Genomic DNA, 19,545 nt, shown 5'->3' on the forward strand with positions numbered 1-19,545 from the left:
TTAGTTTACGTATATGAGCAAATGTCTTAGAAGAAGACCACTGCTGAGCAGTGCTTATTTATATAGAGAGTGGCCTAAATTCTGATCCTAAATAGCGCTCAGCAGGAAAGGAATAAAGGCATCTCACTTACACTCTTCCCTAGCCCTGTCTTGAACAGAGTTCCATTGGATCAATCCCGCTCCGCGTTGTCATTCACGAAGCCCGTAGTAGCCACTTTCCACCAATAGGTGGCACACGTTAACAGGCTCCAGGGGGCGGGCCCCCGAGCACGTCCCTCGGCGGCCCGGTGGAGTCTCTCGGCTTCCGTTGCGCATCGAGCAAGATGGCAGCCTCCGAGACGGTTAGGCTGCGGCTTCAATTTGATTACCCGCCGCCAGCCACCCCGCACTGCACGTCCTTCTGGCTTCTCATCGACTTGAACAGATGCCGAGTAGTCACGGATCTCATCAGTCTCATCCGCCAGCGCTTCGGCTTCAGCTCTGGGGCCCCGCTGGGCCTCTACTTGGAGGGGGGGCTCCTGCCCCCCGCCGAGAGCGCGCGCCTGGTGCGCGACAACGACTGCCTCAGGTGCGCGGGCGGGGGCGGGGCGGGGCGGGGCGCCGGGGACGCGCACGCCAGGGGCCGCCTCCGGCCTCCGGAGACCGCGCAGCGGTGGGGGCCGCGCTGGGCTCGCGGTGGGCAGGGGGCTGTCAGACCGCCCTGCCGGGAGCCCCGGAGGGTCTCATCGCTCTAGTCAGCTGTGGGGCTCAGGAACCTGCATGGTAACCAGCGTGCTGCCCCGCGATGCTGCTCATGGTGGACCATTTGGTTTGGTTGGTGGAGCGAACTTGGAAAAACCCTGATCTTGCGTGTGGGCAGGGCCCGCGTTCCTTCCAGCCTTGATTTAGCGAGCGCTGCCTCAGCCAGGCGCCGCGGTAGGGGCGCGGGGCGCGGGCGTGCCTGACACCCGGCCGTCCCCTGGCGGCTCGCAGCGTCCTGCGCTGGAGACCCAAGCACATGCACCAGCCGTCATGTTTTCTTCACCACGTGCAGCCTGTCCAGTCTCAGGACTCCTGGGATACCTCCTGGGGCTGGTGGGCCTCATTCTGTGTCTCACCTGGGTTCACTCAAATAGGTGTGAATTGGGAAACAAAATAGTTTGAAATATGCTTTTGGAAATTTTAAAGAATGGTACTGAGATGAGTAAGGAGTGGTTGTGGTGTACTTTGCTCACGTGTGGCTTATTTGTCTCAAAATGGTAAGACACGATCATTTCAGGTCGGATTCATACCTCGGACTGATTTGTTCAGGGCTTCTTTTTAAAAGGTTCATCTGCAGTGAAAAAAATTCTAGAGTTGTGAACCAGGCTCCTTCCTTCCGCTTGCCCTTTGTTGAATGTTGACTGTTCCTTTCCCCAGAGTATGTCAGACTCATAAGATTTCTTAAGAGCATCAGGGAATTTCATTTGGAACAATTGCTGCATCTATGAGTGTATGTGTGTGTCTTTCTTTCCTTTAAAAGCAGGAGCACTATGATTTACTAATAATGTTTAGCTGTTTCCAATGACAGTTTGAAATAGTCCAAGTTTCAAAAAGCGTTCTTTTTCCTTTTTATTGACTGTGAAATAGATCTCTTTCTGCAATTTAAGGGCTATGTAAATATTGCAATTGTAAGGACTGCATCCTCTCCTGTTAAGTTTACTTTCTGATCTATCTCCTGCCTAATGAATTAATAACTTGCTGATAGCTAACTGCAGTTATACGTCATTTAATGAATCATCTGGAAATTAGACTCTTTTTAATGAAGTTAACAATATCAACGGTACAGATGAACCCGTTTGCAAGGCCGTAATAGAGACACAGATGTAGAGAACAAATACGTGGACACTGGGCGGGGAAAGCTAGGGAGGTGGTGGTGGTGGGGGGGATGAATTGAGAGATTGGGGTTGACATATATATGCTAATATGTATAAAACAGATAACTAATAAAAACAATAACTTGTGAAAAAATAATTTAAAAAAATGTCAAAAGCAAACCATGAAAGCTGCTATAGAAAATAAATACAGCACAATGGCAGGCAGAATTCCTCCTAAATACCAAAATGCACAATTGCATATGGCACGACATACCTGTGCAGCTGGCTTCAGTGGTAAATGGGGCAGACCTTATGGAAAAACTGAATTTGGAAAAATTTTGTATGTTTTTGTGGTTTCACATCTCCAGTCATTCTCTGTCTTTTCCTGACAGACATACTTTTCTTCAGAGCTACAGAAGAAAACAGTCTCTTTTCTCAAAGGTACCTAATACTGTTGAGAAGACCAAAATTACTAGTTTTGTGTTTCTGTATATTATCTTCTGGTGTCATGTTGCCTGGATAATTATCTGACTGGATAATTATACCAGGTTTTGCTGCTACGTGCAGAAGATGGTTGAGAAAGGAGAGATCATTGTGGAACACAAATGGTCAGGGAATTTAGCAGTACCTTGAAGAACAGGTAAGGAAATGTTGGATGGCCCCAGACAGTTGTGGAGGCAAAAGCTACCCTGACTTGGTGAAGAGATGAGTCTGACCAGCAGAAGGATTCTGTTGGGATTGCCAGGAGTGCTGAGAGAACTCTCATGAGGAAAAGTGGAGCCGGGTTGTGGAATCCTGAGAGAGAACCCTGAAGGCTGGAGAGCATCTCCACACTTTTATGCCACGGCCTCATCCTCACAGCCCCTTCTCTCAAGCCCCTAGTATCTGACTTCCTCTGCCGCCAGGCTGCTGACAGTGAGCTCCTGAAGGCCACCTCCATCTCCCCTGGGCGGAGGAAGTGCTCTCATTTGCCTGGAGCACCATTAGTCTGCTAGGGCTGCTCTAACAAAATACCACAGCCTTAAGCAACTGAAATTTCTCTCAGTTCTGGAGGCTAGAATATCCAAGATTAAGGTGTTGGCAAGTTTTGTTTTTTTCTGAGGCCTTTCTTCTTGGCTTGCAGGTATCTCTCTTCTTACTGTGTCCTCACATGACCTTTTCTCTGTCCTCACAAAAAGACACATGAGCTGGTGTCTCTTTGTGTGTGCAAATTTTCTCTCTAAGGACATCAGTCCGATTGGATGAGGGCCCACTCTAATGGCCACATTTGAATTTTATTACCTCTTCAAAGGCCCTGTCTCTAAATACAGCCACATTTAGAGGTACTGTGGGTTAGGACCTCAGCATAAGAATTTTGAGGGGACACAATTCAGCCCATAACACCCCCTGAAGAGAGCTTCACAGAGGTCTGGGCACAGCACCTGGTTTGGAGAGAGACCAGGGTGGAGAGAGATCTCTCTGTTGAGGAGTCATTCTATGAAGAAACAAAGTGCCTTCTCTCCTCTGTCACTCTTCTGACTCTGTGGCATTCAATACTGATTATTAAATACTTGACTTTAGAGATGAGTTCTCTTTTCATGTTGCTGTGATCACTGGCTCCTTGGATAGCCAGCCAAGCCCCTCTGACATGTCTATGAGGCTGGCAGTGGGAGTGAAGAAGACAGAGTGTCTGCTTAGGGCAGTTTGGTTTCCTGAAACGTCAGGTGCGAAGGAAGGTACTTGCCATTAAGGTTGTCGATCCTTGTGCAGCTCTGGGTCTCTTGCTGCTAAATCTCATTTTGCAGCATGTGGTGGTTTGGGGGATACAGAATACTGAGAGCACGTCTTTCTCATATTGAGGAGCAAGTTGGTCTAATGCCTGTGGGTGAATAGAGACCAGTGAGAGTTAGGCCTGGGCTGCTTTCATTCTGAAACATTCATAGTCCCTTCCTATTCTTTTATTAAAGCAAAGCAAACAAAAAGGCTTATTGGTAAGAAAAAAAATGATACTTCAAGATAGTTCAAGGTATAAAACCCCTTATTTCTTTTTTCATGTACTCTTACAACATCCCACTCTCTAGAAGTATCCTCAGTAAAATTTAGAGTGTCTTTTCCGTAATATACAAATGTATATACTTATACTTTGTAAATACATAACAGGAATATAATATACATTTTTTCTTGCACCTCACTTTTTTTGCCTAATGTATCTTGGGTATCTTTCATTTTAGTATATACGGTAAGTGGTGTACACTCATTCTTTTTATTTATTTATTTATTTAAATATTTATTTTATTTATTTGGTTGTGCTGGATCTTAGTTGTGGCAGGTGGGCTCCTTAGTTGTGGCACATGGGCTCCTTAGTTGTGGCATGCAAACTCTTAGTTGCCACATGCATATGGGATCTAGTTCCCTAATCAGGGATCCAGCCCGGGCCCCCTACATTGGGAGCGTGGAGTCTTAACCACTGCGCCACCAGGGAAGTCACATCATTCTTTTTAAATGCTGTATAGTATCCCTTTGCATGACCATGTCAATTTATGGACATTTTAGGTTGTTATTTCAGTTTGGGCTGCTATAATAAAAATACCATAAACTGGGTAGCTTATAAACAACAGAAATTTATTTCTCACAGTTTAGAGGCTGAGGAGCTCAAGATGAAAGTGCCAGCCAATTCACAGTCTGGTGAGGGCTTGCTTTCTGCTTCATAGATGGTACCTTCTCCCTGTGTCCTTACATGGTGGAAGGGGACTAGGGAGCCCTCGGGGTCTCTTTTATAAGGCACTAATCCCTCATGACCTAATCACCTCCCGGAGGCTCCACCTCCTAATAACATCACATTGGGGGGTTAGGACTTCAACATATGAATTTTGGGGAACACGAAAACATTCAGACCTTGGCAGTCTGGTTTTCAGTGTTACATACTGCTGTGATGAATAATTCTTCAATATCTTTGTGTACTTGGGCAATGATTCAGTAGGTTGCATTCCTAGAAGGGATACTCCTTGGTCAAATTTTAAAATTTGATAAGTACTGTCAAGTTGGCCTTCAGAAAAATTGTGCAGGTTTGTATTTATGGTGAAAATAATTTACTTTTGTTCAATATTGTGTGAAGGATAAGAGAGCAGTAAGAGAGCAGAGTGATTAAGAGCTCAGGGTTTGGAATCAGAACCCTGCGTTCAAATCTTGGCTCTATGACTCATTAATAACTGTGTGCACTTGGTCAGGTAACTTACTTCTCTGAAGGTGGTCATGCAGGGCACTGCAAGCAGCAGCCAGGCAGGAGGGAGGCTGCAGGGAACAGATGGGACCCAAAAAGAGTGCAGGTCCCTGTTCAGGCTCTGTGTTGAATTTCACCTGCATTTGATGGGGCAAGTTCATTAAAAACCCACCAACTTCTGCCCTCAGAGGACTAGCAAAATTCATGGTATTAATAAAAATTAAAGCTAACATTTAGATAGCACTTGCTCTGAGCCCAGCATTCCTCAAAATATATATGATAGCTTGTTTGAATACTATAATTATTATTATTACCCCCATTTTTACAGATGAGAAAGGTTGAGGTAATGATAGTTTTAAATTTTAACTAAAGGCAGAAGAAGGATTTGAATCCAGTCACTTTGGCCTTGGCAGGCAGTGGCTAGTGGGAGGGGCGCGGTGTCAGGTGGTAGAGATGGGCATGTCTGTATTTATGTATGATGGAGTCCTAGAGTGAACTTGCAGATTTAAAGGGAGCACCTTGCATTTTGATACTACTGCCTAGTTTGCCCTGCAAAGAGTTTGAATGAACAGTGGAGAGTCTGTTTTGAAAATTTATTGGAACCAAATCTCTTTCATTGTTAGTTATACAGGTAATTCACTTTTCTTTGTAAAAGGACAGCTACATTCACTTTTGTTTGTAAAAGGACAGTTACATTTGTTGTCTGTGATCCAAGTGGAGAAATGAGGAGCATTGTCAGGGCAAGTATCCACCCTGAAAAGAATGGTAACTGAGCAGACCCAGGTGGCCTGTTTCTTGTCCTCTGGATGGCGTTTTGTTTCTCAATCTTAGTATGTTCCAAACTGAAATTATTCTCTTCAGGAGTAGCAGATAATGAGGCTGCAGCATTCACAGGTCAAGTATCCATAGATCCACAGTCTTCAGAATGGGTGAGATGATGCCAAGACCTGCTCTTTTTTTTTTTGGCACACGGGCTTAGTTGCTCCGCGGCTCCTGGAGCTGGGATCAAACCTGTGACCTCTGCATTGGCAGGCGGATTCTTAACCACTGCGCCACCTAGGAAGCCCCAAGACCTGCTCTTGAAAGCGTGATGCTGTTGTAGGCTCCTCTGAAAGCCAGAGGTCCTGCCTACACTGAATACAGCACCTGCGGTGTCCAGTGAATTAATAAACTGCAATGACTGAACAGAAAGTCTTGCATCCATTTTCAAAGTGTGATGGAAGATTTGGTACTAATTGTCATCTCAGAATTGAAACTTGAATCATAGCATTGCTACAAGTGAAAACAAATTGATAGAGAATGTAATGGAAAGTTCCATATCCTGGAAGTTCCTCAGTAGTTCTTAGATTCAAAGGATGCCAAACTAGCTTTTGCCAGTTTAAGAATTACTTCCTTGCCACTAGGTGCTGAGGTGCACAGCTGAGAACGGGGGTAATGAGGTTTTATTATTTAAGTCCCTGCTGTTTCAGAGTTTTATTTCTCTCTTCATCCTACTCCTGATATCAGTAGCTTTTACTTTATCTTCATTTGTATGTGTTTGTGTATTTGTATATTCTGAAGAATAATTGAGGATTTTTTTCAACTACCACACTGAGATAAATCCACAGGATTACTATACCTTAAAAAAAAGTAAAGAATGCTTATAACCTATCTTGTTACTCACCAGTTGTACTTTATTTTCAAATCTGATTGTCTACATCTTTCCCTGGCCACTAAAAGCACTTGGTGAAAGATACAGCTGGATGTAAATGTATTTAAAGAATAATGTATGTATTTAGCAGGCATTTTTAAACACCCATTATGTGCTTGACATTGGTGACACTCAGCTTTCTGTCACTGGGTTGTGCATATTAGAATTAGCTGTTGCCAGTTCTTGGAGGAACAGAATTCCTTTACCATAGTGAAACAATTTTGGATGAACTGTATATTAGTCAGAGTTCTCCAGAGAAACAGAAACAATAGGAGATGATATAGATATAGATGTAGCTATAGCTATACATATAGAAATGAGACTTATTATAAGGAACTAGCTCATGAGATTACGGAGGCTGAGAAATCCCAAGATCTGCAGTCAGCAAGCTGGAGACCTGGGAATGCTGATGATAAAGTTCCAGCCCAAGTGCAAAGGCCTAAGAACCAGGAATGCTGATAGTGTGTTTCGGTCTGATTCCTAGTCTGAGGCAGGAGAGGTTCCTCTGATGTCCCAGCTGAAAGGTAGGCAGGCAGGAAGTGTGAATTCCCTCTTGCTAACAAGCCTTTTGTTTTAGTCAGGCCTTCAGTGGATTGGGTGAGGCCCAGAGGCAGTCCATTTAGTGGACAAATTCAAATATTAATCTCATTCTGAAACACCCCCACAGTTGCACCCAGAACAATATTTGACCAAATATCTGGTCACCCCAGGGCCTAGTCCAGTGGACATATAAAATTAATAATCACCAAATGTTACGGGATTTTATGATGGCTATCAGTACCCCAAGAGAACATAAATTGTTCAGTGTTTTCCTAAATTTAAACAAACAAAAAAATGAAATCTGATTTTAAAAAAGCAGCTTATAGTTAAAAACAAAAATGAATAATCAGCATTATCACCATTTAGAAAAAGCACACAGTATAGTGGAAAGATTGTGAACGTTGAAGTTAGACAAGCAGGTTCGAATCCCATTTCTGTGGCTTCTTAGCTGTGGATCCTGGGCAGTTACTTGTCAGAACCATAATTTTGTGATCTGTTTTAAAATGAAAGATACCTACTTCATGGTCGTGTTTAGATTAGAGAAAATCTATAGAAAATGTTTAGGATGCAGTAGATGATCAGTAAATAAAAGTAGTCATTTGAAAGTTGACCAGAAGTGATGCCGCATAGGCCTTTTTGTTAAAAAGAGTCTTTTGTCCTTAAGTGATTTGACCTTTTTTCATTCCCTAATGACAGTGACAGTTTGCAGTCATCTTAGATATAACTACATCCTGGAGACATGCTTATGAATTACTTAGTAAAGCTTTCTCTCTTTTTCTTTTGATAGAGTTAAATTAGAAGAGAGAGGAGTTGCTGAGAGTCCTGTAACAGTTAGTAATGGTGATAGTACTCGTTTATTACCCAGAAAAGGAAAGAAGCGGGCATTTAAGTTGGAGGAAGATGAAGAAACGGAACTAGACTACAAAAATTCAAAGAAACATTGGAAGAGACATGAGAACAACAGTGAGAAGACCTTGGATCTAGAACCAAAAGCTGTCACAAATCAGAGTGTGAGTAAAAAAAACAAGAGGAAGAACAAAGCCACGTGTGTAGTGGATATTGATGATGGAGAGACTGAAAGAAAATCTCCAAAGAAAAAGGAGAAACGTGAATATAAAAAACAGGCAAAGACTCCCAAGTGTTCTAAAGCACAGTCAGTGAGAGAGTGGACCATCCAGAAGTGCAGTCCTCCAAAAGGTCCTCCTGCTAGAAGCAGCCTTGTGAAAGCTAAAAGGAAAGGAGGCACGGGTGTTCACGCAGAAGATAGTCCCGATTCCTCCTCAGAGTCTGAGTCTTATCATGAATCAACCAGTGATGGTCTCAGCAATGTCATCTTGGAGGTCAGACATTCCTCAGAGAAAATCTCGACTGAAGTATCAAAGGAAGGATCCTCTGTGAAAACCACAACTGCAAACAAAGTGGCTGCAAAGACTGGTTTTACCTCTAACCCCATCCAGGACAAGACCTCCAGGACATCATCTTCTAGTTCAGACTCTAATTCAGAGTCAGATGACCAATGCGTGATGTCAAAGAGTATCCCAGAGTGTGCTGCAGATTTCTTCAAGACTGTAGGCCTCTTTGCAGGAAAAGGTTGTCCAGGGCCATCATCACAGGTTCCAAATGCTGCTGGATGGAAGCAGTCAGACTCAAATGGTGGCAGACAAGCCCTCGGTCCTCCTCCCAACGTGACTCTCCCCACCAGTTTGGGAAGAGGTTGGGGTAGAGGAGAGGACCTTCTTTCTTGGAAGGGAGCAAGGGGTCGGGGTTTGCGGGGGAGAGGTCGAGGTCGAGGGCGTGCCGTTCCCTGTGTTTTAAATAGAAGCGCTGACTATCAGAAGCAGCAGCAGTTGAATGAAATGGTGACAAACTCATCTACTATTATCCAGGTAAGTATTATTTATTGTGAGTTTACTTCTCCTTTCCTCACATAGTGTGTCTGGAGTTGATGTCATGAGTTCACATTTTCTCACCAGTAACAAAATCACATGACTAATACTGTTTTTCAGAATCCCATAGAGACACACAAGAAGGACTACAGTCTCTTACCACTGTTAGCAGCTGCCCCTCAAGTTGGAGAAAAGATTGCATTTAAGGTATATTTTTAAAAAACAGAAACAGTTACAACAAAAAAGATTATTCCCCCTCCAAATAACCTTATTCATTAGCATGCCGGGTTACATTTTTATTTATAATTTAATATAATTTATATTAATACAGTTTAGTGAATTTATTAAACTAATTTATAATTATATTTATAAAAGCTCTTCCCTGGTCATATCTTTTGTGTTCTCTTGCCTAGCATGTAGTAAGTGCCTAGTGATTGTTCTCTGAATGAATAAAAATGGCTCAGCCTGGTATCTGGAACATAGCAAGTGTGCGATAAAAAAAGGCTCCACATATCAGCCCCAAAACCTGAAAAAACCTTTCCTGCTAGAACCCCTGCTGTGCCACATGGTAGGGCTCCCAGAGTGGTGGCGTGGGCCCCCCAACACTGTGTTTTGTTTTCTCAGGAGTAGGGGAAAGGAGCCACCGCACGTGTATTTGTGAGGTTTTTTTCTTCTTTTTTAGCTTTTGGAACTAACATCTGATTATTCTCCTGATGTCTCTGACTACAAGGTAAAGTTCTTTATTTAAAGATAATCAAATTGGCAGTATATTAAAGAAGCTAAAGTCATATTTAATACTGCTAATATGGATAACATGGATTTTTATGGAGTAAATAATGTCATAAAGTAGAAAATAAAAATATTATCAAAATGTAAAGTTTTTAGTAGTATCACTTTGAAGTCTCCCAGTGTTATTTTTCTTAATACTTGGGAAGAATATAGAATGAGAATAACAAATTTGATTTTCTTTTTACTCATTTTTTTCTAATCAGCTTAGATACACAAAGATGAGTACCCCTCCCCCATGATCCTAAACTTTGAAAGAAAATAATAAATAGCTCTCAGCCAGAAAATTTGATTATTTTCAGCATAGGCATCTATTTCATACATTTGTCAATTACTACTGGTTATTATGGTCTAATATGGTTTCTTTTGCTTTAGCAGTTAACCACCGGTAATTCACAAATACTGTCCTTGGAATTTACTCACTTAATATTTATATGGGACTTCATACTGGCATATGAACATACACCGTTCAGTAAAAGTTTGACTCAGTCAGTGGGATTTACAGAATTACATGTTTCCTTCCCTTTCTCACCCATTCAAACTTTTGTTGAAGATCTTGTTAAAATGCACACTTTCTTATTTTGATGTGAGATTCAGAATGTAAGTCCATTTTTTAAGAGAATAATTGATAACATTAATATAGTAATACAGATAAGGTACAAGAAGATTTGATTCAATCTGAGTTGATACTTTGGAAACCTTTTAAAATGTTGGTAAGAATCTTTCTTCAAAAGCAGACTAGAAGAAGAATCAGTTCATGAAGGGATTTGATTGGTTAATTCTGGGTAACTGGTGTTTTATCATCTTTTTCATCTCAGCCCCTTAATACAGGTGACCACATAACTTATCATCTAAATCAGAACACTTGGGAGTGAAAAGGGTTAATGTTATATTAATAATTATGCTGAAAGGAAATGTAAATGGACCTGTCTTGGGTAAACCAGGATGTTTTTTCACCCTAGCGTAGATGACTAATTTAATTCTGTCATATGTAAGGAAATGGAAATAAACATAGAATTGATATGTCCCACAACTTCTACCAATCGTTGATTCTGATGATATTGATTTTTTTAAACTCATTAAATGGATGCTGGTCATCATAGTTATGATCTTGGAAAGCTGTTTGTTTACTTTATTTCCCAATGTTTTTACAACTTTTTTGAATTTGCTTTCAAGACCATTTCAAGAGTGGAAATCAGTACCACTTTTTTACTTTGATGTCAAGTGCTGTTATCCAGCTAGATCATCGGCTTTATTCGTTAAGCTTGTCTTTAAAAGTCAACTCTATCTTCAAAGAATATAGTCTCCTGAGACCCTACCCTGTCTCATTTGTATCCATGGGATTTTAATTTATGGAGGTAACTGAGTGATGACAGAGAAGTCAGTGCTACTGAGAGAGGAATTTATTACTTACATTTCCCTAGAGAAGGGGGGAATGGGACGCCAAACAGGACCTCAGGGGACAGCACCTGGTTTTGGCTGGGAGGCAGAAGCAAGAGCGAGGAGCTTTTAGTTTGGTTTCCTTGGGGTAGGCAAGGCAGGGTAGGGGAAACAGCTTAGGATTGTCTAGTTTGATAATTAGCAGGCTGTGGGCTATAGGGGCTGTCCCTGGTTGTATGGTACCTGCTCCTGAGATGATTTAGACCAGGGGAAATGCTGGCTTGGCGTGTGGGAGTTTTATTTCAAATACATGTTGATTTATTTAAAAAATTTTTGAGATAAAATTTACATAACAAAACTCACCATTGAACTGTTTTAAAGTGTGCGATTCAGTGGTTTTAGTATATTCATATTTCACATGTTGATTTTTGACTTGGACTTTTATTTTTGAAAGGAAGGAAAAATATTAAGCCATAATCCGGAGACCCAGCAAGTAGATATAGAAATTCTTTCATCCTTACCTGGTGAGTCTTCTAGAAAAGAATTTGAAAATGTAGGCTCTTCATATCTATACTGGTTCCTAAATCACTTTTATACACAGGAGCTGCCGTCTTCCTTGGCCCCCATGGTTACCTGGTGCCCTCCACCACCTCGGTCAGCACAGAGCGGCCTGGGGTGGGGTGGGGGGCCCTGTGCTCCCACTCGCGGAGTTGTGTGTCTGCTCAGAGTTGTTGGGTTTGTTCCCAAAGCTATTAGGCAAGGTTTTTTTTATTACTGTAATTATATAATTTCATAAAATTACATAAATTGATGAAAACTGATAGCAAAAAAATTATTTCTATGAAACCTAAGTTGAATGCTGACTCAGAATTGTTACTGAAAAATTTGCTTGTGAATTATACGTGGTGCGTCAGCTATAAGAGATTGAGAGGAATTCAGTAAAAATCTGGGAAGATTCTGCACTTACATTGTATTGTTAGTTTTTGTATTTTTGTATCACTTTAAAAAAACCCCTCAAAACTCAAAAATTGTGGAAACTGCATATATACATTAAGGATATGGTTTATGAAAGAAAGACAGCTCTAGTCTGTGGACTCATAAGACCTACTAGCTCTATTTCAAAAGATTGGCAAATGAACTTCTGTGTAAGTCAAAACAAAATGCCTAAGTGTATCCACACTCTCACACATAATTTTAAATGGTTCCCTGCGTCATCCCTGATTCACCCCACCCATTATTGATTCTGAAATCCTGGAATAAGAGGGTTTTTACTGTATATGGCCTAACTTGGGTTGTGTTTGCAGTGGTTCCTGGCCAGAGAGTAGAGGAGATCCCTTTTTCTTTAGCAGGCTCTAAGGAATTATTTTCTGTTCGTGTTTCAATAAGGTAGTGAGTAAAAGATTCAAAACTCCAGCACATAGAAATAATTCAAAAAGGTTTTTCAGGGAATTCCCTGGCAGTCCAGTGGTTTGAATTTGGTGCTCTCACTGCTGGGGCCCAGGTTCATTCCCTGGTCGGGGAACCAAGATCCAGCAAGCCGTGTGGTGTGGCCCAAAAAACCCACCCCACACCATCCCAATCCAACCCAACCAAACAAAACCTACACTGGTTTTTCAGCTTTCTTCTGATTAGGTTTCATTTGAAGAAATCCCCCTTCTTAGGAATGGTGGACAGAGGTTTGTCCATGGTCAAATTCTGTGGACACAGCCTGATCACTTCTTGTCAGGTGATTGACAGTGATGACATCCAATGAGAACTTTTCATTTTTGGAGCATCAAGAAACACTTTATCTGTTTTCTAGCAGAAATACAGATAGTCCTCACTTTGCATGATTCTAATATACATGAATTTCAGTTACCATGGTTTAGTTAAATAAAACCAGTCCCCCAGTGACATTGGTATGTTAACTCTTAATTGTGAGTAATTGCATGAAGTACTGCTAGCTCTCCAGTCCACAAATCACTACATAAATAACAGATGCCCATATGATTAGTGACAAGTCACATCACTTCTTTTGAAGTCTAACCCAGTGGTTGGTCCCTGTGCATATGTTACTCAATTCCCATAACACAGCAAAGTGTGTAGTTGTGCTGCCTCCTTGTTGCTCAGTGATAAACCCACGTGACACTTTACAAAAGTGGATAATTGAAATAGGGAATTAGACGACAAAGATGAAAGCACAACAAAGAAACAAAAAGTGATAATGCTAAAAGTGACATCCAAATCTAGTTAAGGGAAATCATAGAAGAAACAGCTCACTGTGGGAATGTTGACATTGAGCTTTATGTGAACTTCTTGACGTCAATGAGAAAAGTGGTTGTGATAAGAGGAATGAGGATGTTCTAGAAGTGACATCAGCAAAAACCTCACAAAGCTGTGAAAAAGAAACTCTCACAGCTACTTCAGACGTTAAAAACTCAATAACATACTGAAAGCAGATCCATACTGAGAGGAGAGTATGACAGTTGTGCAAGACATAGAAAAGATTCTCACTCTGTACTGTGTTTACATGACAAGAAGGCAAGCCCTGCTCAAACTGCCCTCGATAAGTTTCTTACAAAGACATAGGGTTAGAGTTAGGGTTAATTCTCAGTATTTCTGTTTTAAATTAGATCAGTGTACTATATAAATAGCAGTTTTACTATTTATTCATTTCCCTGTACAGTAAAGGTTTTAAAGTTTTGACCAAAAATTTTGAAGATCATGAGACAGGGACTTCCCTGGTGGCGCAGTTAAGAATCTGCCTGCCAATGCAGGGGACACGGGTTCGATCCCTGCTCCAGGAAGATCCCACGCGCTGCGGAGCAGCTAAGCCCGTGCACTACAACTACTGAGCCTGTGCTCTAGAGCCTGCAAGCCATAAATATTGAGCCCATGTGCCACAACTACTGAAGCCCACGCACCTAGAGCCCATGCTCTGCAACAAGAGAAGCCACTGCAACGAGAAGCCTGTGCACCACAAGGAAGAGTAGCCCCCACTTGCCACAACTAGAGAAAGCCCGAGTGCAGCAATGAAGACTCAATGCAGCCAATAAACTAATTAATTAATTAAAAAGAAATCCACCTTTAAAAAAATAAAAAAAAAAAAAGATCATGAGACAATCATAAGTTTTCCCATTGATTAAGATTGTTTTGCATGATTTCAGCCTGCATGGTCACTTTAATGGCCCCACCCTACCTACCATGTAAAGTGAGGACTGCTGTATTACCAAGTAGTAAACATATGTAATTTCTGAGGACACAGCAAGATATAAGAACTTTGCAGAATTCGTATTACCTTCCCTTGTTGAATCACCTGTCATTTTGGGGATTATCTTGTGGCTACACGTTCTTTTCTGGGATTACTAGTGTATCAAGCTCATTTCTTTTTGATGAAGGAAAGATTGTCACTGATCAGTAGCTGAGAAGCTCCTGTCTGTTGGAGCAGGGTTTTCGAAGGATCTGTCACTGAGCACTCTATGCTTTCATGTGTGTACCCAGCCTCCACATCAGTGGACAATTTGTTTGTGGTTGTTTTTCTAATGATATGAATTCCCTGTAGAGGAACATTTTCACTACTGGGAAATGACTTATTGTCTCTCCTTCCTACCATCTGGTTTCAGCCATGAAAGAACCTGGGAAATTTGATTTGGTTTATCACAACGAAAATGGAGCTGAGGTAGTGGAGTATGCTGTGACGCAGGAGAAGAGGGTAGGCGCGCTTCTCTTCTTGGGATTGCTTGGTTGTCCACTCTCTTGACTGGCTACTGGTGGTCTGGAAGGTGACACTGCAGCTTCCTGAACTGCCTATTTTGAAATCATAAAGGATCTCGGCCTTGGGGATCTCTTGTGCTTGCGGGGTGGATGTAACAGTGCCAAGTGCCAAGTTAGGGTGCCATTTTGAACCTCAGAGAGCCTACATGACAAGATGCACAAATAACAAATCTTATTTAAGAGTGTAGAGTTGCATAAAATCGGTTTTGGGAGTTCCCTGGTGGCCTAGTTGTTAGGATTCCAGGCTTTCACTGACATGGCCCAGGTTCAATCCCTGGTCAAAGAACTGAGATCCTGCAAGCCATGCAGCATGGCCAAAAATAAAATAAAAATATAATCAGATCACAGTTTTATAAGGGTGTCAGTAGAAAAGAGTAGCACATTTTAAAAACTTTTTATTGAAAAAAAGTACACATAAATGTACAGCACGAGCGATTTTCACAAATGAAGATACCCCATGTAGTAACCAGCACTCGGATCCAGAAACAGCATGTGAGCAGTCCCTCTAGAAATCTGCATCGTGTCTCCTTGCAGTTACTGCTACCTCCCAAATATTACCATGATTCTGACTTATAACAGCACAAATAATATTGAAGAATGATGTAAAATGATGAATCTGTCTTTCGATTTTCTTTAAGTCCTTAAATTGCCATTTTGGGAAGTATATGGTTTAAAGCTTTGTAGGCAGCCAGACTTGCAGAGTTGCTGGAATGGCCGCCTCATTAGAATATGGGAGCATTAAAATGAATAGAATTTATATTTGAGAAACTTCTTCTTAAGGTGTTTATACTTGAAATGTTATGATATTATTCTGAGTTTTAGTATTGCAAAGTCACGTTTCATCTGAAATGTCAATTTGTGGAAACCCTAAGCGGACTGTTTGTTTTGCCTTGTCTTTAGGATAGATGACACTCAGGGATTTACTCCAAAAGCAAATTTTTAGGGTCTGTGGTTGGCTCAGAAGATTTGGCCCAGGCTCCTGTACTTCTTTATTTGCAATATATGCAACCCTACCTTTTCATTGAAATGTATTCTTGGAAACTACATTGGAAAATTAAACGTTGGAGGTTTTCCTCTTGGAGGCCTGAGGTAGAGCCTGTAATTACCTTTTTTGACACTAGATGGCTCTCATTATTCATCCGTATGGCCAATGTTAAGCTTTACTTTCTCTTGGTAAAATGTGAAGTGCTTCCTGTTTTTAGGCAGCACAGGAAAAGAACTGTAGAGGTGCACAAAAGGGCATCAACAGTCTAATGATAACCTTTCTGGGCCACATCTGTCTCCAAAGAGGTCTGCCTGCTGCCTTTCCCCAGAGGCTTGTTGGGCAAATCCTCCTGACCCCTTTGTGACCAGCTGCCCCTCCCCCCACAGCCCCTGCTCTAAATCAGAGAAAGATGAAATACGTTTAATGTAAAATTTAGCTGCATTCTAGGTAAACAAGATCTTCTACCCTAATTGAACTGAGTTTACTGGAACTCAAATTACTCCAGGTCTTCAAGCATTCTGCACAGGTGGAAATTGATATAAGTTTTTAACTGACTAAAATTCATAGAACCTCAAAATGAAGTCTCTAAACTGAATATCTTCTGTTTTTCCTCAGATCACCGTTTTTTGGAGAGAGTTAATTGATCCAAGATTGATTATTGAATCTCCGAGTAACACATAAATGCAGAGCGTCCCTGTGTATCACCTCTCCGCCTCATGGTTTATAAATGTCTTCTTTGTGAAAGTGACTATAACCTGAACTTTTTTTTTTTTTTTTTAAAGAAGATTTGAGAGTTGTGTGCATTTTTGGTTATCTTCACTTTACTGCATAGGAAAAAATCTACCTCATCATTTAAAATAACATATTGCTTTTTTAGACCTTTTCCCCCCCCAGGCTTAATTTTAGTAACAAAATTTAAAACATGACATTCCTTCAGGCATCGTTTATAAAGCAATATATATGGTTTCTTCTCTTTTTTATATTTTTTTTGACCATCAATTAGCCGTCGTCAGTAGGAGTTTATAATACCAAGTACAAGAAAGTGCTGCGTATCTTGTCTCAGTAAGTTTTATTAAGTAACATTTTAAAACACGAAAGCATGTTATTTGACATAATTTTTTAACATGTAAGTTGTTCCATTCAACTTGGAACATCTTACACATTTCAAGTATTTTATACTTGTAATTGTCCGGAGTTAACCAGTAGTTGGGTTTGTTGCACGCAATGAGTTAATGAATCCTTTCACACTTTTTTCAACTTTAAAATGAAGGATTCTCAGGGCTTATGGAGAGCAGTGAAAATAAGTATGTGTGTCTGGGGAAGAACTGGGGCTTCGCTTGGGGGAGAGGATTTATTATGAGCTCAGACCAGGGTTATCTTGCTACAAGATCCCGAGTGCCTGGCTGAGTGTGCTGAAGTGAGGATCTTGAACAGAAACTTCCTTTTCTGTTATTATTCAACACAAAGCTAAAAAGGCTAAAATATATACTGTGAAAATTGTGTTTTAACAAAACATCAGATCCCTCCTTCAGCTTTGCAGATTTTTAAATAAAATCATATTGAACTAAACCTCTGTCCTGAGTCATCTTGTTTGGTTGAGTTTTACAAATGGCTGTCTTGTTTGATAATAATGTGAAAGATTAAAATTTTCTGGAACAAGGTTTGCCTTGACTAAAGACTGATGTTGCAAGGTTTAGTGGAGTTTGTTAGATCTGGGAGCTGTTGGACCAAAGGAGATGCTGTCCGGTTTTAATTTTCATGACATCGACGTGTATCAAAATGTGTATTTGTTGATTCTTGATAAGAGGTAAGACTTCAGAAAGAGTGAGAGTAACGTGAATGGTGGAATCTTGGCCCTAGGGTTCTTGTGTAAGCACACTTTCTTTCCAGGGTTTGGAACACAAGACAAATAGTAAAGGCCAACAGGTACATGAAAGAAATGCTCAACATCACTAATCATCAGGGAAATGCAAATCAAAACCACAATGAGATATCACCTCACGCATGTGAGGATGGCTCTTATCCAAAAGACAAGAAATAACAGTTGTTGGACAGGGTGTGGAGAAAAGGGAACCGTTGTGCACTGTTGGTGGGAATGTAAATTGGTACGTCCACTATAGAAAATAGTATGGAGGTTCCTCAAAAAATTAAAAATAGAACTGCCATATGATCTAGCAATTTCACTTCTGGGTATTTATCTGAAGAAAACAAAAACACTAGCTTGAAAAGATATGTGCACCCCCATGTTTATTGCAGCATTATTTACAATAGCCAAGATATGGAAGCATTGATGTTCGTTGATGGATGAATAGTTGAAGAAAATGTGGTATGTGTGTATATCTATATTATTCAGCCAAAAAAAAGGATGAAATCTTGCCATTTGTGATAACATGGATGAATCTTGAGGGTATTATGCTAAATGAATTAAGTCAGACAGAGAAAGACAAATACCATATGATCTCACTTATCTGTGGAATTTCAAAAAAAAAAAAACCAAACATAGATACAAAGAACAGATTGGTGGTTGCCAGAGGCAGGTGAAGGGGGACAAAAGGTAAAAACTAGTTATAAAATAAGTCCCGGGGATGTAATATACAGCATGGGGACTGTAGTTAATACTGTATTGCATACTGTATTTGAAAGTTGTTAAGAGAGTAGATCTTAGAGGTTCTCAGCACAAGAAAAAAATTGTGACTGGTGACTGGAATTTTTGTGATGATCATTTTGCAGTGTATACAAATATTGAATACATTGTACTCCTGAAACTGTTATATGTCAGTTATACCTCAGTTAAAAAAAAAAAAAAGGTAACTACTTAACATTGACTAGACCACAGGAAAGTGTTGACCTCAGGGTGTTTTTTCTTTGGATTATAATCAGCTTATGAGTCATCTTTTTCCTCTATGGTGGTTTTCAAACTGTGAATAGCAGTCTACTAGAAGAGTCCTGGCATTGATTTAGGGGCTCATGACCTGCATTTTGAAAAATGAGAATAGAAAAATAGTGCACCACATTCAGTAAATTTCAGTTTGCTTTATGAAAGAAACAATTTACATATAGCTGAGTGTGTCGTAGATCACCATGTAAAATGTAAACTTATTTCTTACTGCTCCAAGTCAGATATAATTGTCAGATGTGGAAACTCTAAACAATACCATTTATTCTAGGAGTGAGAGAGAAGAAGAGAGGTGAAAGCATAGGTGCTAGGCAAAAAGTCCACGCCCGGGACGGAATCTGCCTCACTGCTCCTGGACTGGTGGTCTAGAGCCCAGTTGTGGACGCCAGCCAGTGTTATTCTAGAACTATTCTCTGGGCTCAAAGTAGTGACTCATCTAACTCCTCTCAACTCAGTATTGCATAACTTGCCAAAGACCACCCAACCAGAGGAGGAGAGTCTAGTGCCATTTCAGAGCAGGGTGATGGCTGTCCCTAAAGTGGCTGTGTCTTGGTCTGAGTGTTAGCAGCATGAGGGTGCCTGCCTTACATTCTGC

At 40.8% G+C, this 19,545-nt stretch overlaps 1 protein-coding gene across 2 annotated transcripts; it reads left to right on the plus strand.

Annotated features, from left to right (window-relative positions):
- Window positions 1-306: 306 nt before the first annotated feature.
- COIL (coilin) lies at window positions 307-17,619 on the plus strand. Of its 2 annotated transcripts, XM_057716187.1 has the most exons (7): window positions 307-568; window positions 8,052-9,150; window positions 9,271-9,357; window positions 9,833-9,880; window positions 11,771-11,840; window positions 14,919-15,007; window positions 16,670-17,619. In XM_057716187.1, exons 1-7 carry the CDS (start codon window positions 324-326, stop codon window positions 16,733-16,735), a joined length of 1,704 nt encoding a protein of 567 aa, XP_057572170.1. In that variant the 5' UTR covers window positions 307-323; the 3' UTR covers window positions 16,736-17,619. The 2 variants fall into 2 exon arrangements, with proteins under 2 accessions (XP_057572170.1, XP_057572171.1); XM_057716188.1 differs by lacking the exons at window positions 11,771-11,840; window positions 14,919-15,007; window positions 16,670-17,619 and having other exon boundaries at window positions 317-568; window positions 9,775-9,880.
- Window positions 17,620-19,545: the final 1,926 nt, after the last annotated feature.

Source organism: Hippopotamus amphibius, chromosome 17 (genome assembly GCF_030028045.1).
Source record: "Hippopotamus amphibius kiboko isolate mHipAmp2 chromosome 17, mHipAmp2.hap2, whole genome shotgun sequence".
NCBI lineage: Eukaryota > Metazoa > Chordata > Mammalia > Artiodactyla > Hippopotamidae > Hippopotamus > Hippopotamus amphibius.

What these genes read in the sequence shown, in the direction of transcription:
- COIL (XM_057716187.1), top strand. Translation starts at nt 324, where the DNA reads ATGGCAGCCTCCGAGACGGTTAGGCTGCGGCTTCAATTTGATTACCCG. An exon ending in ACTCATCTACTATTATCCAG is followed by an intron (nt 9,151 to 9,270) that starts GTAAGTATTATT and finishes ACTGTTTTTCAG; the next exon opens with AATCCCATAGAGACACACAA. An exon ending in GAGAAAAGATTGCATTTAAG is followed by an intron (nt 9,358 to 9,832) that starts GTATATTTTTAA and finishes CTTCTTTTTTAG; the next exon opens with CTTTTGGAACTAACATCTGA.